General features: G+C 41.6%; 1 protein-coding gene across 5 annotated transcripts in view; it reads right to left on the bottom strand.

Annotated features, from left to right (window-relative positions):
* Window positions 1-24,755, bottom strand: part of Fat3 (FAT atypical cadherin 3) — a 602,516-nt gene that overhangs the window by 324,883 nt on the left and 252,878 nt on the right. For all 5 annotated transcript variants that reach the window (XR_005091996.1, XM_037207739.1, XM_037207740.1 and 2 more), the window contains exon 3: window positions 22,265-22,579. Coding sequence is in view for 4 of the 5 variants with exons in the window: in XM_037207739.1 (XP_037063634.1) it covers window positions 22,265-22,579 (315 nt within the window). In the remaining variant the exon portion in view is untranslated. The remainder of the gene's footprint in view (window positions 1-22,264; window positions 22,580-24,755) is intronic.

Genomic DNA, 24,755 nt, shown 5'->3' with positions numbered 1-24,755 from the left:
GGGTGGGGATATGACAATAAAATATTTTTGTGATGTGACAATAAAGTCTACCCACTGAGGACTCCAGAGAAACAAAGGAGGCTCTGGGTGCCCATGTAACACATCGGCAAGAGAGAAGCAACAGGACTAAACAGTAAGTTCGGGTATTTCTGACCCAACACACGTGTCTCTTTGGAAGATGTGCTGGGTTTAGTGATCCTGAATTCTCCTTTTTGTTTGTTAGTTTTGTTTTGTCTTTTTCGAGAATGGATTTCTCTGTGTAGCATTGGCTGTCCTGGAACTAGCTGTGTAGATCATGCTGGCCTTGAACTTGTAGAGATCTGCCTGGCTCTGCCTCCCAAGTGCTAGGATTAAAGGTGTAGGCCACCAGTGCCTGGACAAAATTCTTATTTATAAACTGAGGCCTTAGAAATACTAGCATCCCTCTAAGATCTCATCTAGAACAAATATTGTACAAATCAATAGATTTAACCTGCTCTGTCCCCTTTTTTACAGCCACCAAAGAAACTGCTTTTCCCATGCAGGGCAGAAAGGCTCCAAGTCATGCATCTTCCCAAGGGTCAGGAGCCCAGAAGACTTAGTAGATGTATCTCCTCCATGGGCCCTACATATACCACCTAAGCCCTGATTCTAAACCAAGCTCTGGCTCCTGAGATGCTGGACTCCTGCTCAAATGACAACCTGGCCTGATTCTCTCTGGTCTTGTCAGGTCCATTTTGCCTTGTTAGCAGGCCAGACATTCCTAACACATGAGGATGATGGTTGGTCAACCATGAATCTGTATGGGAGAGAGCAGAGCTTCACAAGTGAGCTAAGGCAGATAGCACATGGTCATAAGAAGAGGACTTGAGTGGGGCGTGGGGTAGGTAGGGCCTCCTCCATCCCATGATGTTGCCTTCTTTCTCTCTGAGGTCTGGAAGAACTCTAACTTGAAACTGACTTTTCAGGTTTGAACATCTGTCACCAGTAGCGCAGCAGTTGGTCTTACCAACAGTTCCTTAGTTGGAGTCTAAAACTCCTCTCCACTTTATCCTGGCAGAGATGATGTCTTCCCATTTCTTTGATCCCACACCTCTGAGTGTTAGAGCCACAAGCATCTTTTGCTTAGATTGCATGAAGACTGCTTTTTTTTTTGAGGTCAACTGATGCGCAGACCTATCAGAAGTTCATGTGAACATGAAACCTTCTATCAGGTATCAAAGAAAGAACACCAGCCATGTAAGTGAAATACTTAGGACATGATCTTCATTGGGATTAAATGAAGGCTGCCTCCTTAGCCTGGTGGACTGGTCTACTGGGCCCCTTTTACTGATTTCCAGTAAAGTTTTTTTGAGACAAACAAATCCAGCCATTGGCTGCTTTTAAAAAAAAAAAAAAAAAAAAAAAAAAAGATGTGGTTCTGCTTGGCCACATCTCATCCCCAAATGTCACCTGTGCCAGGGCAGGCATCTGAACATAGGATCTTTGACCCAAAGAGACCTTGAGTATAAGATAAATCCACTTTCTCAAATGGAATCACGGGCAGAATTAATCTAATTGAGCTTGTGATCAAACAAACAAGAGTCCGTGTGTGACTGAAGGTGAGACTCCAAGCCTTGGGATTGCCCCTCTGAAGACAAGAACACTGTCATCATGTAGACTGGAGGAGAAGCCTGTAACCCTTGACCTTTCTTCTGCTCAGAGTGAGTTGGGAGTTGGGCGAACAGCCAGGGAGGGAGGCCCTTCCTGTTTTTGCTGGCAGAAAGAAAATTGGACTTCTCCAAATACAAAACCATCAGTCCTGTTGAATAATAGATTCAAACAACAAGAATGTGATTTGTATCCCCATGTTGGAAACTGACTCTCTCAAAGAAGGAGAGTGCCATTCATGCTTCGCCACACACAATTGTTTTGCTGTAATGGTGAAAAGATACGGTGAGCATATTTTGGTGAAGACCAGAAAACTCCAGCCTATAATATGAGGGCAACATTAATTACAGCTTCAACCTCTCCCTTCCCAGTTGTCACTGTGGATTAATCCCCTGGGCACTGTTCTCTTGTTAAAATATGGAGTCAGAACTGCCTGTAATATGCAGGTTAAAGTACTAGAGAATGTGAAGATGTCAGAAAACAAATCCCAGAGAGGAATGTAACACTGTTTTCCTTAGCTTATGATTACCATACAAATAGGCTCCTTCTGAATTTAAATTACAATGAAAAAAAAAAAAAAGTCCTTTACATTTGCTCCAAGCCCTGGCAGAGATGGAGGGGCAGGGGCTTCCTGCTCTGCACTTCCAGGGCACTCACGTCTGTGTTTCAGCACACGCAGAAAAACGCCACCAGGCAGCATCCTCTCCCTTGGATCTGGGGAAGTATCATGTTGTAAAACATTACAGCAGACGGCATTTCTTGAATTAAAAGCAGAAATCTGTTATCTCCAACCACAGGGAAAAGTTATGATAAACAACGTACGGAGAAAAATCGAACAAGAGAAGCAAGAAGCAAATGACAAAGTTGTTCCAGGAGGGAATGTCTCACATTAGAAATGCTTAGTTAGGATCTCATGTGATTGCTAGGGACAGTGCAGCCAGAAGAGCCCGGTTCTGGGGTGCAGCATTGTCTGAATGGGGGAAGGAGCTGTCCAGGTGGTTGTCCAGACAAATCCCAACATGCTAGGTCAGCAGTTTCTGGACAAAGGACACATTTGGAGTCTATTGCTAGTTACCTTTGAGAACTACTATTAAGCAATTGATTCTGTGTTAATTTATCTGTTTTCTAAACCTATTCAACAAATATACATTAAATAACCGGGCTAGTGACAGGGCTCTATGTGCCTTGGCTGAGACAGCTCTGGTGAAAGCTTGGCCTTTGAGTGAGATTTGCTCCTCAGGTTCAGAAATGCAGGAGGTGAGGGTCAGGGTTTTTGTCCCAGTATACTTTTGATTGGCAGCCAGAACAAACTGGAAGTTCTTCATTTAGTTGGGAAAGGAGTTTTTCTGTATCAACATCCTTTAGCAGGAGTGTATTAGTTACTTTTCTCATTATTTGTGACCTATGAAGAAGCGACTTTGGGAAGAAATGGTTTTTCACTCATGGGTAGGAGACTGAGCCCTTAGCAGGGAAGCCAAGGCCGCAGGAGCAGCTCCTGTCCACACAGCTCCAGTCCACAGTGTGAGAGGAGTCTGCATGTGCAAAGCTCGGTGGGTCTGGGAGCAGAGAGAGGGGAATGATGATGCTTACTAGTGATATGTGTTCCTTAATCCAATCAAATTAGCCAAATTGTCCCCCAAACACACTACTTTAAAAGCCAACAGGGACTCAGTCCCAGACAGTTGTGTTGGGCTTTGCAGTAAGAGCTCTGACTACCAGAGTCACAGAGACTAGATCTCTAGTGTCCAGACGTTGTTGGAAGACAAAGTAAAGGAGCTAGTCCTCTCCTACTACCCCTTGGGTCCAGGAGACGGAGCTCAGGCTGTTCAGCTTGGGAAGAAGTGCCTTTACCTGCTGAGCTATCTCACTGAGCCACAGCACAAAAGTCTTAGTTTACAGTTCTGGCTTGATGAGGAACTCGGAGTGTAGAGGAAATAAAAGCTGTAGAGAGGAAGGAAGCATTGTTCCATACAGATCAATAAAAATGAGATTAAACACCACACAAACCACAGCAGTGATAGGGAAATGCTTCGAGAGACAGACCCCCACATCACGGGGAATGAGGTATCCTGTACTTTCATATGTTCAGCACCTACTCCAGTAGCTGATATGGAATTTGTTTTCATATATTATTGCTAAATTAATCTTTAATGTACCAATTAAGCAGAATAATGCAATCACCTTACTAAAGGCCAGAAAACTCTGGCTAGTTTACTTATTTATGACAGACAGAACCATAAGCATGACTCACTGTGTTCAAATTTGCTCATGGTAAGGTTGACAGACATCTGTCTGCACGTATTCCATCACCCACCACTTACTTAAAGTGCCAATATAATGGTTGACCTCTGGTAAACAATGACAGGCCTAAGCAGGGTGGTTATGACACTTAGACAAGCATCTCCTGACTCTGAGACAAGGATTCTTACTGGAGAGCTCCCCATGCAGCACTAGGAGACTTGGAGAGCAGGATTTTCTAAGTCCGCCACAGACAGACTACATAAGAGGTCCAGCACTATGAAGCAGGTATAAATTACAATCACAATTAGAATTTCTGCTAACAAAGGCCAACTCCTGTATTTCTCTTGTATATGAAAGTAAAAGCATTTCACACTATTTACCTACCTTTACCCCTATGTATTAAATCACTTTAAAATCAAATATAGAAGAGGGATCGTATCACAGGGGACAATGGCACTGTGATATTGTTTTAACCAGGTCAAAGCCATTGGCCATAAGAGTCAGTGTTAAAATCCAGCACTGATGGGACTCACAAAGCACTTTGGTAACGGAGAATAAACCGACTAAAAGTGAGACTACCAATTTCTTAATCTTCCTCTCTGGATAGGTGTGAAAGCACCAGCCACTGTGCATATCCTGATGGCCTGAATACTGTGTCAATAAAAAAGATCTTTTCAGTTCCTCAGAGGCAGAGGAATCCAGAGATGACATTTTGAAAACACTTCAAAAGGCCAGGCATGGTGGCACACACCTTTAGTCCCAGCACTTAAGAGGCAGAGGAAGGCAGATCTCTGTGAGTTTGAGTTTGAAGCTACCCTGGTTTACATAGGAAGTTCTAGGGCAGCTGGGGCTACATTGAGAAACTCGATTTCAAAACAAACAAAGAAACAAAAACATTGCAAATATCAAATGTAAACATAAGCAAAATCAGCCAGGAGAATTTCAGCCCCCATTGGATTTCAATAAGGCCAAGTGACCACTTGCTACAAAGAGGAATGTAGAACCTCAGGTTTGATGCGAGTGATACAGAAAACCCAAAGCCTGTGTCTATCCATCCATTCATTCAGCATTGTCATGGAGCACCTGAAATGTGGGAAGTTGTACTCTTGCGGGCTAAAATCAGTCGCTTATGTTATCAATGCCTACCACACGTGCCTGGCAACTATTAATGTGCAATAAACAATACTTAATGTTGAACAAAGAATGAATAAATGGGTAAATAAATACTCCTGGGGGCTGACAAGATGGTCCAGTAGTTAAGAGAGCTGGCTGCTCTTCCAGAGGACTCAGATTTGAATCCCAGCACCAACATGGTAGCTCACAACCATTTGTAACTCCAGTTCCAGGGGATTAGATGCCCTCTTCTTGCATCCATGGCCATAGCATGTCCATGGTGACCAGATATCCATGCAAGCAAAACACTCATATATATATAAAGTTTATTGTAGGGACACAATGACATCCAAAGGAACCTGCCTCAGAACAGTGAACAGTCTCAATTTAGTAGCAAACCCGAGAAGCAGATAGCCTGTGTTTGTCACATTCCCCCAAAAAACAACCTGGCAAGGCTTTTGTTTGTCATTGTATAGACCCGGTGAGTGAAGGCAGAAGGGATTGCTGAGCTGTGCCTTCTGCTCTGATCATCCTTGGCCCCTGTCTGCAGAGACTTCTGAAGCTGATAACGTCTTTGGAAACTTGATTCTCCAGGACAAACATTGATCTTTATTTGACACATGTTCAGACTTTTTCTTATGCCTTGTGGGGTGACATGCATTTAGCAACTCCATTCTCCACCAATTGAAAGTTTGTAAACGATGGGGACATTGATGCTGCCCATTTTATATTGACACAGTCTTTGCCCTCAATGGTTTCAACCTGAAAAACCCTTTAAACTGGAAGATGCAAGTTTGCCAATAGAACAGGTGATTTATGGGACTTCTGTTTGCTGTCAAAATAGTTTGTTGCTGAACTTCATTCCCAATTATGGTCCTGAAGGCAGTTCTGACAATTCATCATTGGTTTGCTTATCTATGAATAAAGAGACCCTTAAAACCAAATAAAAATTGCATCTAAAAGGGGATAAAATTCCCTACTCTTAATAAGTATTTGTTTGTTTGTGTTGTTTTATTTGTTTGTTGAGATAGGGTTTCAGTAGTTCTGAGTAGCCAAGCACACACTATGAAACAAGACTGCACTTGAGCTCACAGAGATCTGCCTGTCTCTGCCTCCAGAGTGCTGGGATTACATGTGTTCACCATCAACTAAATTTCTCAGGCAGACTAGGCTGGTCTCCAGCTGCTTAGCATGATTCAAATTTCTGATCCTCCTGCCCTACCTCCCAAAAGGCTGGGGTTACAGGCATTGCTCCATGGTGCCTGCTTTATGTGGTACTGGTATGAAATCCAGGGCTTTTTGCATTCTAGGCAAATACTCTACCAAATAAGTCACCTCCTCTCTGTTCTTAAGAATCTTATTTCTTTGTGGCCAACATATTTTTTCACCCTATGACTAGCCAAAGAAATAACAGTTAAACAATTGGCCTTGCTTCCTATCTGATTTCTTTGGTTGTCATTCAGGAACTAGAAATATCCACTAAAATAAAAATAAAAACTGCAATAGAGAGAATCTTTTATCTTTCATGGAGCTGGTAGAAGGCTGTGCACATTGAGAAACAATTGTTAGAAACTATATCAGTAGCTTAGTGACCAGAGTCTGGGCCATAAAGATTTCCATTTGAGGGCAAGACTGTTCCAAGCAAGGGCTCTTCAAGTTTTTGAGAACAGTTGGAAGACAGACATAGAAATTATTGGACTTTAGTAAGTCTAAGAGGTCACTGGGAAATGTGCAACCTCTAAGATATAGAAAACAAAAGTCTCAATAAAAGAACTATCATCCCTTAAAATGATTTGGGTATGACAATTTTCTTTCCATGGACACAAATGGGGACTATGTTCTTCCATTGGATTTGTCTACAGAGGCTATGTTCAGTCATCCTTGGGGAAGACACTGGCCTGGGATTCCAGACCTAACCATTGCAGAGCATGGCTGCTAACATGGTAGATTTGCCTCTTGGAGGTTCTTCAAGGTCACCTTTCATATCCTAGCCTGCTTACTATCCTAAGTCTAATTTATATGATGTTACCACAGATGAAAAAGAGCAGGTTAGAAGGCAGAATCCTGAAAGAGCTGAACTTGGAAGAGAGTGCCAGTAAGCAGAGCTCAAGGTAGGACTCCAGGAGTTACAGCATCAGGCTAGGCTAAATGAAAATCAGACATGCAGAATGGGCTACTGCATAGAGCTATTGCAGGGCTCAGTGCAAAATGAAAATGCAAGGGCCTTTGTTCAGGAAGTACATGGAGCAAGCAACAGGTCATGGGACCTCCCAAGCATGGGTCTTATGTCACTGTGGGTTGGTTCAAGAGACTTGGTGAAAAATTGAAGGACACATTTGACAGAGTTTAGAGAGTGGTCCAGAATGATGGTCCGTTTGTTTGTGCAGACACACCATGGCTTCAGATCCATCATCTGGGAAAACTGTCTGTTAATACACATCACTTCTTGTGCTTAAGAGAAAGAAGACATGATCACAGATCCAAGACAAATTTCGATAACAAGCTCAGAATTCACCTTGAAATCAGGCTTCTTTTTGCTTGATTGCAGTGATTTTGCCTTGAGAACATAATCTGAGAAGCCCCTGGTTTCCTTGTGTTCTTTCCTTGCATAGAATCTCAAGTCAATAAAGGCTCATTAAGTTAGAGTAGGGAAAAAGCACCAACTGATTTACATCATTAACTGGATGCTACGACCCAGCAAAGCCTCGGCAGAGATCCACTTAAACATCCCTGACATTTCTCAACATATATAGGCAAGAAATAAATTTCCAATGATTTTTAATTATGTACAAAAGTGAGAATTCAGAGACTCCTGTTAACAGAGGCTGTTTCACAGTAAAAGTAATTTCACTGGGCACTAAAAGTTCTTAAATACTAACTAAAATTGTAAAAAATATATCCACAGCTAGTTTCCTAATACACTATTTTAATAAATGTCCCTATTTCCCGGACCCAAACATCATTTCTTCAGAAGAAAGCATTTCTCACCATGACAGAAAACAATTTAACTAAGTAAAAAATGGACTATTTAGGATGTACATAGCTGAGATGAAGTATGTCTTTAAAAAACAGCAGATTTTACAGAGATGAGAAATTTGCTTAAGTGGTGGGAGGGAAAATTGGATCCATCCCACTTGGACAAAGCATGTGATGCCAGCGTGTTTGAAACAGTGCACTGGAAAGGCTCTCCATTTTCCCCATGTAATAACCTGTTTTCAATGTGATGAACTTGTTTTGCTTCGCCTCATTCATGTTCTCAGAGGTTTTTCTGCCTAAAACCATCAATTAATATACTGAGAATTTATCACTATTAGAAATATAGCTCTCACATAAAGCCCTTAATATGAATTGCTGCATTCTAAACTGGGTGACTGGAGCAATGATGTCAATTGGTGGCAAAGCAATTCTGATGGATGAGCTCTTGAAGGGTAAGCTTATTATTTTATTCCTTCTTGCCTTCTATCCTGTGCCTATCACAGTTCCCGATGTGTAGTATGCACTCATAAAACATGAATGTATAGTAGACATACAAGACTTTCAAGGCTTCTCATACTGCTTGCCATCAATCATCAAAGCAGGATTCATTTTAAGTAAAATTTCTGAAGTGAAGAATTTTGAATCCATTTAATTCACTATAATCATTACTATTTGTAAATACTTCACATGTAAGTGCCAAGCTAGACACTTCATAAAATTGACTAAACTATTGAATATTAGCAATAACTCATTTACTGCCATAATTATACTCATGGGGAATTTGAGCCTTAAGGGAGTTAAGAAGCTAGTCCATTTCCATGTGGCTGGAGAACTCTTCCTTCATAGGTAGATTTTTCAGGATATATGTCTGAGAAGATAGGTAGTTTTCATGCACATCTTGTTCAACATACTATAGTTAAGCAGATTCAAATAAACTAAAATAATTAATTTTTAACAGAATATTTGTGGAGTTTTTTATGGAACATGTGATGGCTAGTTTTATGTCAACTTGACAAAAGCTAGAGTTATCTGAAAGAAGGGAACCTCAATTGAGAAAATGCCTTTATAAGATACAGGTGTAAGTGATTAATGGGGAGGGCCCAGGTGTAAGTGATTGTGGGGGAGGGCCTAGTACATTGAGAGTGATTCCATCCCTGGGCTGGTCTGGGTTCTATAAGAAAGGCAGGTTTACCCTTTTGGAGGAGGGGATGGGGTTGAGAGGAGTCAGAGAAGAGATGAGAGGGGGATCTGTGGTTGGTATGTAAAATGAATAAAAAAATTTATTAAATAAAAAAGAAAGAAAGAGAGAGAGAGAAAGGAAGGAAGACAGAGAGAGAGAGAGGAAGGAAGGAAGGAAGGAAGGAAGGAAGGAAGGAAGGAAGGAAGGAAGGAAGGAAGGAAGCTGAGCAAGCCATAGAGAGCAAGTTAGTAAGTATCATTCCTCCATGGCCTCCATCAGCTTTTGCCCCCAGATTCCTGCCCTGCTTGACTTCCTGCTTTTGATAATGAAGTGTTACATGGAACTGTGGGTGAAATAAACCCTTTCTTCCCCAAGTTGCATTTTGCCATGGCCTTCCATCACAATAGTAAACCCTAACTAAGACAGAATACTGTGGATAAAACTTAAATCAGCACATTTTTATCTAATAACTGTTAAAGAGATCTAAGCCTTTGTTGAAGCACACAATTAAGATGATGTTAGTCAGTACATGCAGAATTTTATTGTAAAAGTACATGCAGAATTTTATTGTAAAAATGAGTAGTGATTCCAAGTGATATAGATGGAGAGTCTTGTCAAGAGTGTGTACAGGCAGACACCTTCCACTGTTTTTTTTTTTTTCTAGATCAGTACATATAAAGGTACAGGCATTTCCTCCTCTTTAACACCTCTCAGTAACAGGCAGGCAGCAGCCTCACTCCCGATGTGGTTTCCACAGTAACAGACAGTTATGGTCCTATCAGTTATATAAAGAGAACCCATTTCAAACTTCAATGGTAAGCTGTGCATTAGTACCAACAGATTAATTGGGCAGAACACAGATGACTTCTGGTAACTTCTAGACTTGCCATTGCGTTCTTTGGGACCAAGTCTGCTATGGGCAGTCCATTCATCTGTCTGTATGTCAATGGTAGGCACTCAGATTTGCAACTACATTCCACTATAGCCAGATATCATTTCTGAAGCCTAGCAACAAATTTCTGGAAGAAAAAGCCATGGTCCAAGCCTCTACCTCAATGTAACTGCAACAAGGGAGAAAGGACTGGAGGTTAGCAAAGGAGCAGCAGAGATGCTGCTGTAAGCTGCAGCTCACAGGGAGGGGCCCTCCTTCAGGCATTCCTTCCCACTGCATAGTCAATGCAATTCTTACTCTTATTGCTTCTTTGGCTCTTCAAAACCTGAGTCTACTTTTTTCTCTCACTGTATTCTCTCCAATGTCACTGTCACTTAAGACTTAGGACAGTCCTAGGTAGAGTTATTATTAGCATCATCAGTGGTAAGTAGCTCTATCCCTAACATCTGCTCCCACCAGTGTTTTGTAGTAATTGGTGCCAGTATGGTTAGATGATAAGATAATGCTGCCATTGCTTAGTGATGCCTGTTCATGCCAGCATGAGCAGACCATGAGAGGTTGTTACCAATGATTATTAATGTCTGCACAGGAAATGAAGCAGCAACCTAGGGTTAGGGTTTGGCAGGTTTGATCCTTGCTCCAATTCTCATTTACAAGTGACAATTCTGAAGCTGACAGGAACGAAATGAGCCCTCCTTTTGTGGTCAAAGCAACCAAATGGCAGAGGCTGGATTGAAATTCAGAAAACCCATTGCTCCCATCAGTGTGTTTGCAAGGCATCATAGGAATAAATGAGTAAAAAGCAGAACAACCTTGGATAGGCAGATAGGTTTCTGAGAGTCTGCATCTTTTGTTTCTTCACTGTCCACTTGGCAGACACAACTCAAGTGATGACAGATAGGAGCCAGCATTGCTGGCAGTCTTAATCATACAGTGAACTTAGTGAACCTTGAGGAAAGTGTTACATTCAGTCCTAGTTTGCAAACACAAACGTCTAAGGCCTTAATCATGTACTGTGAATGTCAGTTAGCGGAAACAAACTGCATGTGCAGATTTGTTTAATATGTAACATTTATTGAGAGTATGCTATGTGCCAAGTGTTCCTTCTAGTACTTTACATACGTTAAACTATTTAATCTTAATAGCAAACCAATGTGCTATTAAGATCATTTGCAGTTTCTCAGAGGAAACTGAAGCCCAGAAAGGTTAAGCAATCTGCCCAACATCATATTGCCAAGTTCTGTGCTGGATAGTTTTAAATGTCAACTTGCCATAACCTAGAATCACCTAGGGGAAAGGATCTAAATTGAGGAACTGTCTAGATCTAATTGGCCTGTGGGGAATTTCTTTTCTCGGCAATTGATGTAGGAAGAGCCAGGCTGTTATGGACAGTACTATCCCCTAGGCTAACCCCTGAACTGTGCAAGAGTGAAGAATGCCAGCAAGCATGCCAGCAAGCAGCATTGGCTACATGCATTTCTTTCCACTTTTGACTGTGGATATGATGTGACTAGGTGCTTCAGTGCCCAGCTTAACTTCTCTGAAATGGTGGACCGTAACTTGGAATTGTCTGCCAAATAGACACCCTTCTCCCTAAGGTGCTTTGCTGTCATGGTATTTTATAGCAGCTGCAGAAATGAAGCTACAAGTGATGCAGCTGGATTCGAATGTGAAGATGTTTGACCCAAGTGTTTATCCTCGTGAACACATTCTCGGTGGCATATTCTGTGTTCAGGTTTATCATGGAGCCTAACTGACTATGCAAAGTTAAGATGATGTCATTTTTCTATCAATTAATAAGACAGCAGTCAGGGCTCACCACAGAGTGGTTTGAAATTTTGTTATTTACATGCTTTCCTAAATTAATCTACCTCAATGTGAACAGAATGTATAGATTTTTAAAACACTTGAACTCTTCATAAAACTTTCAAGATGCTAAGAACAAAGTCACTCAAAGATGACAACCACAAGACCCAAAGAAAAGAAAAAGTGGCATGAAGGCCAAAGTAGCCTTGATGTTCTCTAGTCTATAAGGAAATCTCAACTTATCTTACACTAACTGCCCATGTGTAACATTCAGGGCTCATTTATAGGGGTATTTCCAGATAATGTGAGCCTGACAGATGACAAGTGAGTAAAAATAGATGAGATCTTGATTTACAAAGTACCAAAAAACAGTCAACAACGACTTCCATACAACCTCATGACCCAAGGCAAACATGTCTAAGACATAGGATAGCATCATCAACAGATAAAGCTCTAGAAAAATCAAAACAGTTATGCTTAGTCACACACACACATGTGTCCACTCAAACCACTAACACACATATCTAGCTAAAAACTAGGACAAAAGTTGAAGTTCCTAACTTTCTATCCAGAGAAGAAGGACTACATTGGCAATTGATTGCTTTAAATTCCATCTTGTGTAATGTTCATAAGGCTGACTACTGAGGGACTTTGGGCCAATCACCTACAAGCAGGAACCCTTGTCCCTTCCCAGTGTTCTGGCAGATGCTAAATGAGGGACTACTGAAACGCAATAGCCTGGCGCTAGAAGCATCTGGGAGACTTTCACAATGGCATCCAATACCCAGAGATACAGGGAGGCAGGCAGTGGTTTCAATTAAAATTCAAGGTTTCCCTCAGAACAGAAGACAGTAATAAACCAACACAGTAAATTACTGCTCTGCAAATAACACCCAGATACAAGAAATAAAAGAGAAATTTATGACCTTAATCAGTCTTCTTTTTACTCATAAATACATCTCTATCATCTACTTTATTTATGTGACTCCATCACCTTCCCAAATAATCTTCAGTAATTTCTCATAGCTTTCCAGAGCAGCTGAGCCTGAATGGAGGCCCAGGCAACAGGGCTCAGACCAGCCTCAGGGGCGACCAGCATACTGCATCTCAGGCTGCCTCTGACCCTCCATTGACAGTCAGAGATGCAGTACCATCGCTGCAAGCTTTAATCACGTAGCTTCTGATTGCACAACCCCCTTCCTCTCATCAAAGCTCCCCATCCTGTGATGTAATTATAAATAAACAGCACTTCAAAAATCCTTTCCCAAGTAATCCTATTTACTCTTACTCAAAATCCAAAGCTATTTCTTGTAGGTGACATAAAACACTTGCCATTTTCAAACTGACACCCTGGTTGGTTTGTTTTTTTTTTTTTTTTTTTTTTTTTTGAGTTTGTATCTATTTGGGGGTCAAATACTTCCCTGCTGTTGATGGTTGTACAGTTTTCCACTCCACTCAGCCTAAGTCTTCATAATCCAATGACATGCCAGAACCCAATCTCAGCACCCAGGAACCCCCCTCAGTTCCCTGGGGGCTTGTACACATAGCATGGCATGCTTGCTGCAGACACCAGAAGTTTCTAGAGCCTGAGCTGCTGACTACCTCCCCGAGGTTGAAAGGGTGATACACTCCTGCTTCATTCCACTCTACTGCAGGACTGAAGTCACACTGTGTTTATTCATCAGAAGGCTGACCTTAAGCAGGGACAGGATTTGGAGCTACAAAGTATTTCAAGCCTAAAACTCTCCAATAATCTCTTCATGCTGTTTTCTGAAGAAAGCTGCTCAAAACAGACTTGGATGAGCGTTTGGTCGCCAGCTAAATCCTCTTCAAATACTAAGGAGCCAATAACTTTATACACATTATTATGTTTGAAGTTTTGTTATCGTGGGGTCCCCTTTACTTCTAATAGAGTTGATATCAAGTGTTCACAGGGCCTTTAAAATACGAGAAAACTAGAATTAAAAAGGGACAAGAGGTAACTTTGCATTTCCTCCTTTTATATTTTACTTTTCATTTTGAATAAAATATAATTACATCGTTTTCCCTCCATTTCCTCCATCCAACTGCTCCCATGTACTATTAGTAATAATATGCACTTACATATGCTTCATATATATGCTTTGTTTCACTGTTTTTAAATTATTCTGCCCTGTCATTTATTTAGTATGAATACTTTGCAAACAAGGTCCTGTGAAGGGCTCCACAGCACTTCAGTGGTTTTCAGAAAGGGCATTTCTGTCTGTAAGGGACAATTGATATAGTCTGGAGAGGTCTTCATTGCAGCAGCTAGGAGATATATGTACTAAGGTTGTAGTAGAGGCCACAAACTTGCTAGATACTTTAAAGTGTATGAGATCTCCCAACAGAACAATACAATCTGAGTTAACATGCTAGAAGTATTTGGGCTGAGAAATTCTGAAATGGACTTTAAAGATATGTATCGTGATAGAGCTGGCCCTACAAGGTACAGCCAGTGCCCACAGTAGGAGGGAGCATATTGTCCTTTGGCCATGGCCACTCTGACCATTCCTCAGTATCCCAGAGGCGCTATGATCCCAGCTTGCAGTTGTGAGTTGGTCCAGAGGGGATTACCCATCCTCCTCAGGACATAAGGACAGCACAGAAATTTTCCTGTTGTCCTTGTTCATCTAGAACACATTGACATGGATGCAAAGGTCATCTCTGAATTTAAATAATACTTAAATAATAAATCTGCATGAGCTCCATTTGTTCTCCTGAACTTGTTAGACTAAATGAATACAATTTAAGATTCTATATGACAAGGCCTTCTTTCATGGCTGAATGAAGGAGTAAGGGTGATTTACTGTTCCATCCATACTCATTTGCCACATTGTCTACTTTGTGCCTAGGTCTTATGAATATCAAAGTGTCGTTCAGGCCATCCTTACTGGTTTGGGAGAAGTTACCATTTGCTATGAAGGCAGTGCAAGAAAGCAAGAATGAGGAATAGCACCGTCCTTTGCTCTGTCCCTCACCTTGCTTTTTATTTTCCCCTTGAGACCTCTGTAATTGTACGGGCAGTTTCCGTCTGATTTCCTGGAAGAGATGGTGTTGTAAGCAGATTACCCCCAAATGGAGCATGGGGTGTTCTAAGCAGATTACCCCCAAATGGCGCTGTGCAGAAGCACAGGGCTTAACTTACTTTGGAGAGCAAATTATTTTTTAATACTCCTATCTTGTGAGGTAGTGTTTCCTTGACAATTAAGTATTCAAGCACTTTACTGAAATTGGATATGATTGCTTCTTTATTAAAGTAGGTCTAAGCTCCGTTTTACCAATTCTGCTTTGTTCCATGTTTTAGAAATAATACATAGAAGGGATGTAGAATTGGGTGGGCGGGAAGTATCTGGGATGAGTTGTGGGATGGGACGCCATCATCAGAATATATTGTGTGAAAACTATTTTCAATACAATTAAAATTATAAATTAACAAGTGTATCCAAATATCTTATACTGTCCAGCGTTGTAAATGAGACTTTGTGGTGTTTTACTCACACTGACAATTAAAGGGACATGATTTTTATTTTTACCCAATTCATAAAACCGGAAAGAGAAGAAGGGTATGAGGGTTGGTAGGGAATGGGTGGAGAAGGGACTTGGAATTTACAGTTGATTCTCAAAACCACAGCACAGTAAGATGAGAGAGTTGGGGTAATTTACAAAGCTGGCTGCCTGTTCTGTAGCACTATCTCAGGCCTAGCCACCTCCCTTTCGTCAATGAAGTCTAGAGACTACACATCAAGCTCCTCAGGGGGACTTCAGTCTCTGCTGGGAATTTGTCAGAAACACAAATTACCAGGCTTCTCCACAGGACGCCTTAGCTAATAAGATCACCTGGTGATTATCAAGTTGATGCATGGCTTGGGTTCCTCAGTTAACTCTCTTATTAATGGTGAGAGTTACCTGTTATCTCTTAGACTATATACCCAAAGGCAAGAGGCTATTATTCACAGCTGATTGAAAAAACTCGGGCCATCCAATATTTTGATATTAGATATCTACATGTCTACATGCCAAAGAAGCAATAGTCAGGTAGAACTTGAGGCATTCCCATGGAAGACACAATTTTGAAGACTCCTCTTTCTCAAATGATTTGGGGATTTGTGTGTGTGTGTGTGTGTGTGTGTGTGTGTGTGTGTGTGTGTGTGTGCAGATAAAGTATATTGTGCTCAGATTTATCCCAAGATGCTAAGCCTAAACTACCATTTACATGTAGGTAAAACAATAGGCCCATGAGCAGATCAATGGTCAGAGATCAGAGGCAGACATAGCAACTGCAGAAGGTAACTAAGATATCCCAAGTCCTAATAAGGATCCATGGGAAGAGCAGCATTAAGCAAGGACCTGTTTCATAGACACATGCTATCAACACAATGGATGCCATGCCTGAGCCTGTGTTTATCAGAGGGAAGAAAGACAAAACCTCCAGTCTTCTGTACGTTACCCCTCTAAACAATCACTTAAGAGGCAGACTTCTCAAAGGAACTCTTAATAGGAACTCTTAAGACTCTCTGAACCATAACAACCATCAAATTCCCAAGCAAAAGAAGTGCAACTATCTGGAGGTTATGATCTTGCATAACATTTGTAAATCTTTTTGCAATCCCCTCAATAATAAGAGCGTGCATCTTGGAGTAGCTGAAATATCTCTGGACTGGCTTTGGAGGTTAACTGAACCATTTTATATTCTCTGGGTGGTGATCAGAACTCTGCCTCTGTGGACCAGCCCATTCCTCTGGACACTCAGGGCTGCCAGACTCCCCTAGCTGCCTGCTTGCCCTGATACCAGCTACCCTGTTCATCTACATCATCTACAGAGTTCATCTACAGAGTTCAGTAGTTCATATTTTATGCAAGTTTCTTACACAGTTGACTTGTATGAGGTATGATGATCTATCTTCTCATGAGACTAAATCTCCTTAGTTCAGAAATCATCTTCTTTTATGTCCCTATCCACCAATATCAGATTCAGGTAAACAGCCGTACCAAAAATGCACTTCATAAAACTGAATGGAAAGTCCGAGTGCTACACACCGGTCAAGTGAGGCAAAGTCCCTTCAAGAGTCACTCTTATGAGACAGTGGCACCCAGATGCAGTCTGCTCGTAGTCTACACAGTTGTTAGTCTAATGAGGAGCACAGACAGAGCAATAATCATGTCTAATGCATAGTGAGAGCTCTAGCAAATGCTAGCCTGCTGAACTAGAGTAACACACTAGACAGAAATAAAGCAAATGTTCTGAAGCTATGGAGAAACTTCCCACCATTTCTCCCTAGTTTTGTGGGGATGAGCAGAGACTGGTCAGTTTGCATCTCTCTGCAAGTCCTGGAAGGAAGAACAGTTCCTCTTCACTTGATTCTGAACATTGTACAGCTTCTTGTTCATCACACTTGTGCAGCCCCAGCAAGGAGCTGCATTGGAGTGACCTCACCTGCTCTGTCTGCAGCTAGTGCAGGGTATTGGCCAAAGAAGACTTTCCAACTTGACAGCTTTTCTTTTTCTGCCTAACCTACAAGAAGTACTTGAAGAAAGCCCACAGCCCACTTATTTTACATGGCTCCAAATCTGGTAGGGGAAAACTCAAATGGACCTTTTGGCTCAGCAAAGAAATCTCTCTATCTCAGGGTCAGTGACATCCATTAGGTGCTGTAGGCTGTAGACCTAGAACATTGGCACAATTCACAATTACATTAATCATTTTCATCTTTATTTATCATGTAACACATTTCCAGAACAAGGCAAAACTCTTTAAATTTCATCTCTACCACAGAGAGAACAAAGGGTTAGTTTACTAGAATCAACAACATTCCAGTTTTAAAAACTCAGAGTACAAATCTTTGGTAAACATACTGGTTACCTATATCCCCTGCTTCAGTGTTGAAAAATATTGCATCAATGTTTTTGCCACAATTTCACACCAATGACTTTCTAAAGATGGAAGAAATTCTGAAAATTAAAGCTGCTATTAGGGAGTCCATCAGATTCTCCCCACAACAAGAGCAACACCCTAAACAAGGAGCTTACAAGTTTCAGTGAGGTTGACCCCCCAGTGCTACAAAAATGAAAGAAAAAAGTACAACCTGGAGAAATAGCTCAGTCAGCAAAATGCTTGCTGTGCAAGCCTAAGAGGACCTGGGTTTGATCCCCAGCACTCACATAAAAAACTGAGCAAGAGAGCATGGGCTTGTAATACCAGCCCTGAGGTGGGAGAGACAGATGTATGCCTGGGGCTTGCTGATCAAAGACAGAAGGAAAGGAGGAAGGAAGGAAGGAAGGAAGGAAGGAAGGAAGGAAGAAAAAAGAAAGAAACCAAACAAATGAGCAAATAACAAAACCGAGATGAACAGTATCTGAAGAATAACAATTGTGTTTTTTTTTTTAGATTGGCCTCTGATTTCCATATGTCTATATACAGATATGACCTCCCATCCACACAACATCTATATACACAGACACCTATGCACCCCACCCCACCCCCACATAAAAAAAGAGATGTAGTCATAATAACACACATTTCTTACAGAGTTCTGCATTTTACTGGCATCCTCCACTTGCCCTGTGACTTCCATTGTCCATGAGTAATAACTGTGCTGTAAGCAAAGTTGTGTTCACTTTCCAGATAAGAAACCTAGGCTTAGAAACATTAAAGCATATTCCTGCCATTAGCATAAAGCAGACAGGGCATCGTCATTTATCATGGGACTTTGCTGTGCTAGGCAGTGTGGTAAGTCCTCATGGGACTCCTGAATTCCTTGCTGCAATCATTACTCATTGTTCTAGTTTCATTACTGTTGCTGTGATAAAACACCCTTACACAAAGCAACTTAAAGGAGAATGAGTTTATTGTAGTACACAGTTCCAACTCACAGTAGGAGGAGCTTGAGACCTTTGCTAACATTATACCTACAGTCGAGAGAAAAAAGAAATGAATACACACATGCTCGCTTGCTAGCATTTGCTCAGTTCAATTTCTCCATTCTTACACAGTACAGGATTGCTAGGGAATGGTGCCACCCATAGTGGGCAGAGTATTTCCACATCAATTAACCTAGTTAAGTCAGTCCTCTACACACATGCCTATAGGCCAACTCAATGGTGACAATCCTTCATGGAGACTCTTTCCCCAGATGATGCTTGTCTGCACCAATTTGGCAAAGCTAACCATCACACTCATGAAAACTAAATTTCAGAGGGGATCAGTAACTTGCCCAAGCACCGAAAGCTGGTATCACCTGGACTGACTGATTTACTTCATGTTCTCTAGGGTGGTTCATAGAGTTTCACATTTATGAAGTCCACGGCAAGTATTTTAAAGATAGGATTCTAAACATAAAGCAATCCCTCCCTGACCAATCTCTCTTGCCAAACCCATATTCACTAAAGCTCCTGTACTTCAGTTAAGTGTTGTTTCTGCCACTGGGTCACAAGTGTTAACTGTTCTGTTACTTTCATATTACTTCTGGCCCCTCAAAAGCTCAAAACATATCTTAAGCTTATGATCTTATTTATTGGATTTTGTGATAAAAAGAAATAGGTGCCATGATCTTAATAATGAATAAATAAGATATATTGTTTTCTTATATTGTGTCTGAAAACCAAGGCATGCTGTGCATTTCTTGGAGACAATTAGACAAGTTAGATGAAAATGTCATTCTGGGCACAGTTTTAAAAAATCTCTAGCAAAGACAGAGATATTATGCATACAATTAAGGCTCTTATTATGCAATGTAAGCCACATTATGATAATGTAGGGCTTTCTGAAAATTCATGTGCATAAAAGACAGTGTGCAAAAGGTCTACTCTAAGTTCTTCACATCAGACACATTATCTGTGATAGTCATTCCACTTTCAAGAGTGTGTGTGTGTATATGGTTGGGTACACATGTGTGTATATGTGTGTTATGTGCATATACACACATGTGGCCATGTATATGTGGAGGCCAGAGGATAACCTTGAGTGTAATTCTTTAGCAACAATGTCTATGTTATTTTTGAGACAAGGTCTCTCACTGGCGTGGAACCCGTTAGGCTAAGATGGATGGCCAGAAAAACCTAGAGGTCTGCTCATAAGAGGTATTTGTCTTTTTCAGCTCTAAGCAAAGGCCAGCAGCAGCTGAACTTGTCCCTCTGTAGAGTCCTTTAACCTAAAAGCAGGAGGGTGATGCAGGATCTTCTTCTGTATGAAACCTGGAAATGGTGACAGGCATCAAAGAAGGGAAGACGGGGCGCAGGATCAAAGCATTTAATGTTAGAGTGTGCTGCGGCCTCATCAAATGTTTCACACACAAACTTTACTTAAACTTGACCATTGCCTGTTGACTTTTCCCCGGGAATACAGTCGGCGTCCCGGGGAGAAGGTCTCACACATCTTCCTCCCCATCTCCCTAGCTCTATTGGGCTGCCACTTGCACGCTGTCTCCGTCCCCTCTCCCTTCTCCGCCACCCGATTCACGCACCTGCTCCTCCCCCTCATCCCTCTGCTTTCTATTCTCCCGTCTCACCTACTCCTGGACAGACGGCACCCCTCTCCCTGCCGTGGCCTACCCCCTCTCCCTCCTCCTCCCAGCGTGCACACCGTGTCATCTAGTCCTCCCTCTCCTTCTCCCCTCCCCTCCTCACTCATTCCCTCCACTTCTCTCCCCTCACCCTTCTCCTCCCCTCTCCCTTCTCCTCCCCTCTCCTTCTCCTCCCCTCTCCCTCTCCTCCCCTCTCCCTCTCCTCCCCTCTCCCTTCTCCTCCCCTCACCCTTCTCCTCCCCTCTCCCTTCTCCTCCCCTCTCCCTTCTCCTCCCCTCTCTCTTCTCCTTCCCTCTACCTTCCCCCTGTTAAATCTGTAAAGTATCTGCATTCATTTCTCTCTCTTCACATTTTATAGTCCTATGCTACAGCACAGAAGTGGACCAGAAGGTCTTCTTGGCACTGAACAAGGACTTAGTTCTCAGGTATATGGTGACTGTTTGTGCTGGGTGTGCCTCAGATGCTCGGCTAGGCTCCTTTATCTGTGTCTTCTCCTTCTAGCATAAGTATACCTCGGCCAGACACTGCTGGCAGATCACTACCTTTCATTTATAATGAGACAGAGTTCAAGTCCTGATCAAATACTTTTTTTTGTTGTTGTTGTTTTGTTTTTCGAGACAGGGTTTCTCTGTGTAGCTTTGCGCCTTTCCTGGGACTCACTTGGTAGTCCAGGCTGGCCTCGAACTCACAGAGATCTGCCTGCCTCTGCTTCCCGAGTGCTGGGATTAAAGGCATGCGCCACCACCGCCCAGCTCTGATCAAATACTTTTAAGAGCATTGAAATATGACTAAAAGTTGACTGATTGACTCAGAACTAGGTTTATTAAAAAAAAAAAAAAAAAAAAACAACAACAACAACAACAAAAAACCCTTCTCCCTTCTAGGTTTGTGAATTGGAACTTGATATCTATAAAGGACATAATGTCCATTGTATATTTCTCCTTTAACAAATAAAGGCAAATAATGACCAATTCCATTAGTGTTCCTGAGGAAAGTCTATCTACACCAACACACGTCAACCAAACCCAACACTGACCAATGTCAATTCACCTTCCCAGAGAAACATGAAAGAATTCCGTTATTCTAAATTTCAATTAATTAAATCTCCAACCATCACATTCTCCCTGAGGGCTTGAGGTCTCTGTTCAAATCTAACAGTGGCACAGTATAGGAGAGCAGTAACATGCCGAGGTTGACTTCACCACAAAGCCATGTTCTAGTGGGCAACCTGGTCAGGACACATTCAGCCCAAGTCCACACTGTCCTGATCAGTACTGCTTTCTAACATACACTTAACAAATTCAACTCTTTTTATAGCCTTTAGAAACCTTTTCAGCAAAAGGTCGGAAATTAAATTGTGCCTACTTTTGTGTAAAGCTTCAGATACAGACAAGGGAAGTTCTTTGGAACACTGGCACTTCATTGATGGAAAATGTAGGGAGGGAAACTTCTGAACTTAGAGCTAAGCCTTTGAGAGCTTCCTTTACAACAAGCTGGAGTGAGGCCAAGCAAGGCAGAAGGACCTAGAAGTAGAGGCCTCACAATGCTAGCTCACATAATGAACCCAGCAACAGGCTGCTGCTCTGGAGAAAGAGAAGAGGCAGCTGACCATCTGAGAGGTCCTGGACCATGTTTTACAATGATTGGAGCAAGCCTGCAGCTTGCTGTCTGTGCTGTTTCTGATTATTACTACATCAGTTCACCTCAGTGTCAGGTGAGATTGAAACGCTCTAAGTAGACAGAAGAAACACCTACTTGGGCAAAAACTACCCCCAGAAAAGAAGACTCTGTTCCATAGACAATAAAATAGGAAAGCCAGCAACACAAGGCCAGACAACACATTTAAAAGTGGACAGCCAATTTCAATTCAGCCAAGCAAGCACTTACCTGTTTTGATATTTATGGCAAAAAAGTTCTGTGGGTTTCCACTTGTAATCCTATAGGTCAGTCTTTCATTGGAACCAGAGTCAGGGTCTTCGGCTTGTATCTGAATGACAGACACATCCTTGGGAGAGTTTTCCATGACAACAGGATAATAGATGGGTTCCGAGGTCAGGGGGGCATTGTCATTCACATCTTCAACTTCTATGTAGACCTCAATGGTGGAATAGAGAGGGACCACACCCCTGTCTGTGGCATACACTGTCAGCCAGTATGACCCCGTTGTCTCTCGATCAAGAATGTCAGCAGCAGTGATGACTCCTAGGGAAAAAACACAGAGCAATGATGGCTCAGGCAAGGGGAGGCAGGTAAGTGAGTCACCCAGAATTCGGGAGGGCAGCACAAATAGTCTGGGCATATTGAAGAAGATTCGCAGACAGTTGGCCACACACACACACACACACACACACACACACACACACACACACACACACACACGCACGCACATGCACACACACCTCACTGAGAAGATGGAAGAGTGAGAAGACAGTCTTTTGAGAGATAAAATGAGCCCCATCTTGCAAGCCAATCTCTATTTGATGTGACGCGCTGAATTGATTTCATACAAAACAAATACTCTTCTCAGGTAAATTATTTTATCTACTCATTTACAGGAATGAAATAGACCCTTCAAATGTTCTTGTCTGTTAGAATGGAAAATGTTTTACCTGCAAAGATCTAAGCCTGCACCATACTGTTTTCCCGAAGAATCAAATGTCACAGCTATTCTGCAACAGTCAGGGAAGAAGCCATATCAATACACTTTCTAAATGAGCTTCATCACCCTCAAGGACTCTATTGAGGGCTCTAAATAAACCCGGGACCACTCTGAGAGAGGCTCATGGGCAATCATTTTAAATTAGGTGAAAAAAAATTGCCTAAGCTACTTTCTTCTGGCTTTCTTATTTCATAGTTGAAATGAAAGCCAAACAGAAAATCAAATAACAGCCAGAGACACCAAAAAGACAACACTATACTTTCTTATGTCACATCATGGCCATCATCCCAACAGCCAAGCAACAGAATTTTATCACAAGGATAGGACTGAGTCACAGTTACCACGATGGGAAACCAGGTCCCAGCTTAGGACATCTCAAAATTAGTTAGGATGCTCTTAGAAGATGTGGGGCTCATTAAACCCTTAAGCTACAAAAGGCTACTGGAAAAGCCTCAGGAGCTGGTTCCCCAGCAATCCTAACTCCTAGTTCCTTCATTCAAAACTGGCCTTTTGTCTAACTTGGCATACAATTTGACCTGTAGACCTAGTAAAAAACAACTATTAAGTATTGCACTGGGAAGGGAGAGAGCATCTAAACAGACACAGGTTGGAATAGCCAATGATGAGTGCCCCTCAGGATAGAGGGAATATTCAAAAGAAGTGAGGCAGTTGATATTGCAGCCTCAGCTCCCAAGTTATTTATCACAGTTTGTCACAGTGATCTATGTCAGAGACAGAGATCACCATATGCATAATATGAGATTAACGAGATCCCATTCTTTATGTAAGAACTTTTTTTATATAATAAAACTCATGCTCAGAAAAAAGAAAGCTTCTACCTATATATTTTTCTATTCTTATCTAAAATAATTTCTTAAGTACTGAATTTATGAGGCAAAGACATGTGTTTTGTGTGATGTACGTGTCTGTGTACTTGTTCATTCACGTGGATGTAAGCATTTGTACATATGGGATGTGTGCACATGGAGGCCACATATTCACCTTGGGGTTGTTCTCCAGGTGCTATCTACTTTTTTTTTTTTTCTTTTGAGACAGAATTTCTCATTTGCCTGGGATTTCCAGTTTGTCTAGGCAAGCTGGCCAGCAAGTCCGAAACAAATCTGCCTTTTTTACCCCAGTGCTTGGATTATAAGCACATATTACTATATGCAGCATTTGTGCACAGTGTTAGAGAAGAAAAGAAAGTAGTTTTCCAAGTCATCTCTCTAGTCCAGCATACACATTGCTAACTGTGCTTGACCTGTTATCTTCCAGAAAGTGTGTATCAGCAGTGGGTGTTCTCGGGAGACTGCTATCAGAAATCTTCATCTTTATACAATGAATAATATTTATTAGGAAGAAAACAAAAATTAAAATATACTATAATTTGTCTCCTGGATAATAACTATTGAATTCACCAGTCAGAATGTTTAAGTCATTCTTTTAATTTTAAAATATAATTATTTCTTTTATTTATGTGTATGTGTGTGTACTTGCATGAGCTTTTATGTGCAAGTGCCCATGCAGGCCAGAGGGCTTCAGATCCCCTGAAGTTACTGGAGTTACAGGTGGTTGTGAACTGCCTGAGGTAGGTGCTGGGAGCTGAACCCATGTCTTCTGCAAGAGCAGTAAGCACTCAGGCACAGAGGCATCTTTCCTGCCTTTGAATCATTCCTTTCTAAATTTTAATAATTTAGCTCAGTCACAAAAATGTCCCAG

This window comes from Peromyscus leucopus, chromosome 7, assembly GCF_004664715.2.
Source record: "Peromyscus leucopus breed LL Stock chromosome 7, UCI_PerLeu_2.1, whole genome shotgun sequence".
In the NCBI taxonomy this organism is placed as follows: Eukaryota; Metazoa; Chordata; class Mammalia; order Rodentia; family Cricetidae; genus Peromyscus; species Peromyscus leucopus.
The sequence above is the reverse complement of the archived record's forward strand: the minus strand, read 5'-3'. Positions and strand labels throughout refer to the sequence as shown.